This window comes from Gossypium arboreum, chromosome 5 (genome assembly GCF_025698485.1).
Source record: "Gossypium arboreum isolate Shixiya-1 chromosome 5, ASM2569848v2, whole genome shotgun sequence".
NCBI classification, from domain to species: Eukaryota; Viridiplantae; Streptophyta; class Magnoliopsida; order Malvales; family Malvaceae; genus Gossypium; species Gossypium arboreum.
The window spans coordinates 40920536-40922942 of NC_069074.1; the positions used below are offsets into that span (position 1 = coordinate 40920536).

At 33.3% G+C, this 2407-nt stretch overlaps 1 protein-coding gene across 1 annotated transcript; it reads right to left on the bottom strand.

Moving 5' to 3' along the window:
• Window positions 1-235: 235 nt before the first annotated feature.
• Window positions 236-847, bottom strand: LOC108451988 (uncharacterized). The gene has a single exon (XM_017749715.2). The coding sequence runs from the start codon at window positions 727-729 to the stop codon at window positions 487-489; it is 243 nt and encodes an 80-aa protein (XP_017605204.1). The 5' UTR covers window positions 730-847; the 3' UTR covers window positions 236-486.
• Between the last annotated feature and the right edge of the window lie 1560 nt (window positions 848-2407).

The window sequence follows — 2407 nt, forward strand, 5'->3', positions numbered from 1 at the left end:
ATGAACAAAACCTGATTTTTATAATAAAAATTATTGTAATTAACCTGTTTTTAAACAATTCGACCTGACTTTACAGAATTAAATTCCTAATTTGAAGTTTTAGAAAAATACAAACACTACAGATTAAATTCCTACTATAAAATTTTCGAAAAATACAATCACTATAGACATATTTTAACCAACACTATGTAATCCTAAAGTGCTAACCCCCCATGCCATGATAAACACCAAATCATTCTTTTCAACTCAGATTAATTAATTTGAATCATTGTTACATCAACAAAACACATCATACCACTGCAGAGCACTGGTGTATACATTTATTTAAAAAAGGAAGTAAGAAAAACAGCATCTTTGTGTTATTACATGTAGGAGCATACGTGTGTGTATATATATATATATTACATCTTACTATATAAGACATGTAAAAGGAGATAGCGGTAGGTTGGTAGGTAGGGAAGGGTAGCTAAATGAAGCAAGGTAGGCCTAGGCTGTGCCAGTAACGCCCAAATCTGGGTTGTCATCGTTGTTGGGAGAGGGAGAGCCAAAGATAGGGCCACCTTCGCCAGTAGGATCTTTCACCTTGTCCTCCAGCCTATCAACCTGAATGCCACCCTCATCCTCCTTGGACCTCAGCTCCGTTTTGCTCTTATTCTCTCCTCCTTGTACTGATTCATATATCGTTGCCGTCTTCGACTCCTTGGGCAATGCTCCTTGTGCCCCTGACATTGTTTATTTACCTTTTACTTTCTCTTCTTCTTCTTCTTCTTCTTCTTCTTCGACTACTACATATTAGCCACCCACAGAAGTAGTGTGTGTATATATATGGGTCAAGTCCACATATATATGAAGCAATCAATTATTTTGTGGCTGATGGAAATGAATTTTCTGGGCATAGGCTTGAACTCCAGACACGTACCATCGCAGCCAGGCCAGGTGGCTTTAGACCTCACGGACATGCCAGACAAGAGTCTGCCAAATAATGCTTCTACGTGTTGGTCATGCAATACTGTTACTTGGCAGCTTCTATGATAAACCACCAAATCCACTATTCCTAAATCATTACAAGATTATGCTACTACTTATATATTATTTCTACTTCTAGTACTTTACAATCTAACCGTATTGCTTATATTTGGTTGAAGAAATTTGGGTGTAAAGATACGGTTTAGAAGAATAAGTCCCAAAGGTTTGATAAAAGGCAGCAGCCTAGGGCAACTGCCAACTACATTAATTCTTTATGGAGTGTGTCATTGTTATATTTTCCTCATTTTACGGATACAAATTTAAAACAAGACAGAAACAATACATAAGGTATTAGTGAATTTTTTAGAATTTATAAGAAGAATTAAGAAAATAATAAGCGTCTTATAGAAAATATATTGTAATGTAGAAAATATTAATCCATAATAAGTTGCCAAATAAAATATAGCCTACTAAATAAATTGTGAAATAAAATGCAGTGCTATCATGTTATGCTAGAACTTAGGTCTATTTTAATGAACTCCATAGTTCTGGCTTACTTAAAAAGGTTCTCAATTTTGTTAATGCAAATCCAAGTCTCGAGGATCAAATTCAATTTTATTTTTGGTAGGCAATTGGATCTGTTTGCATATTGATGGTATCGTTAGAGTTAATGTTGGTTTTGTTGGAGTCGGGGAATAGTGCGGGACTAAAATGGAGGGTAGATTTTTTTTGCTACAACATATATTTGGGGAGTTATTTCGTATTTTATTCTAAATTATGGAGCATTTTGTATGGTTTGACATTTTTACTGGATCGAGGTTACGATAGTATGATAATTCAAACTGATCGTTTTGAGGTACGTAATTAAGGTCAATTAAGAAAATTCCTCAACTGACTCCAATTTTATTTTAGTGAGGAGAATTCATCAGCTTTTGACAAAAGTAGGACATTGGAGCCTATGACATATCTTCAATGAGGATAATGATGATGCTGACGATCTAACTAAAATGATTTAAAATAAGAGGAAAGGACTACAGTTGTTTGAGGATTCCTCTTGAGGAGACTGACTTAATTTTATGTAATTAAATTATTTTATTTTCTTTCTAAAAAAATTATACTATTCGATTTAATTGAGTTGAGTGAATCCCTATTTCCAACCCTATTTCAGTTTAGAGGAAGAAAAAAATGACATTAAGTACATAAATAATTTTTTTTTAAAATATAAATATGATCACCATTATAAATAAAATATATATAACACATCGATAACCTGAAATTGATAATCGAAAACATAGATCAATGTAGGTGAAACTCGAAACTACACTCTCAAAGTTTATCAAGATCTCCACAGAAATAGATTATCATTAGCTTTAGCAAGAAATAGATAGGAAGTGTGATTTATTTCATGATGCTTTTAGCTTTTGGGTTTTCATTTGTAAGT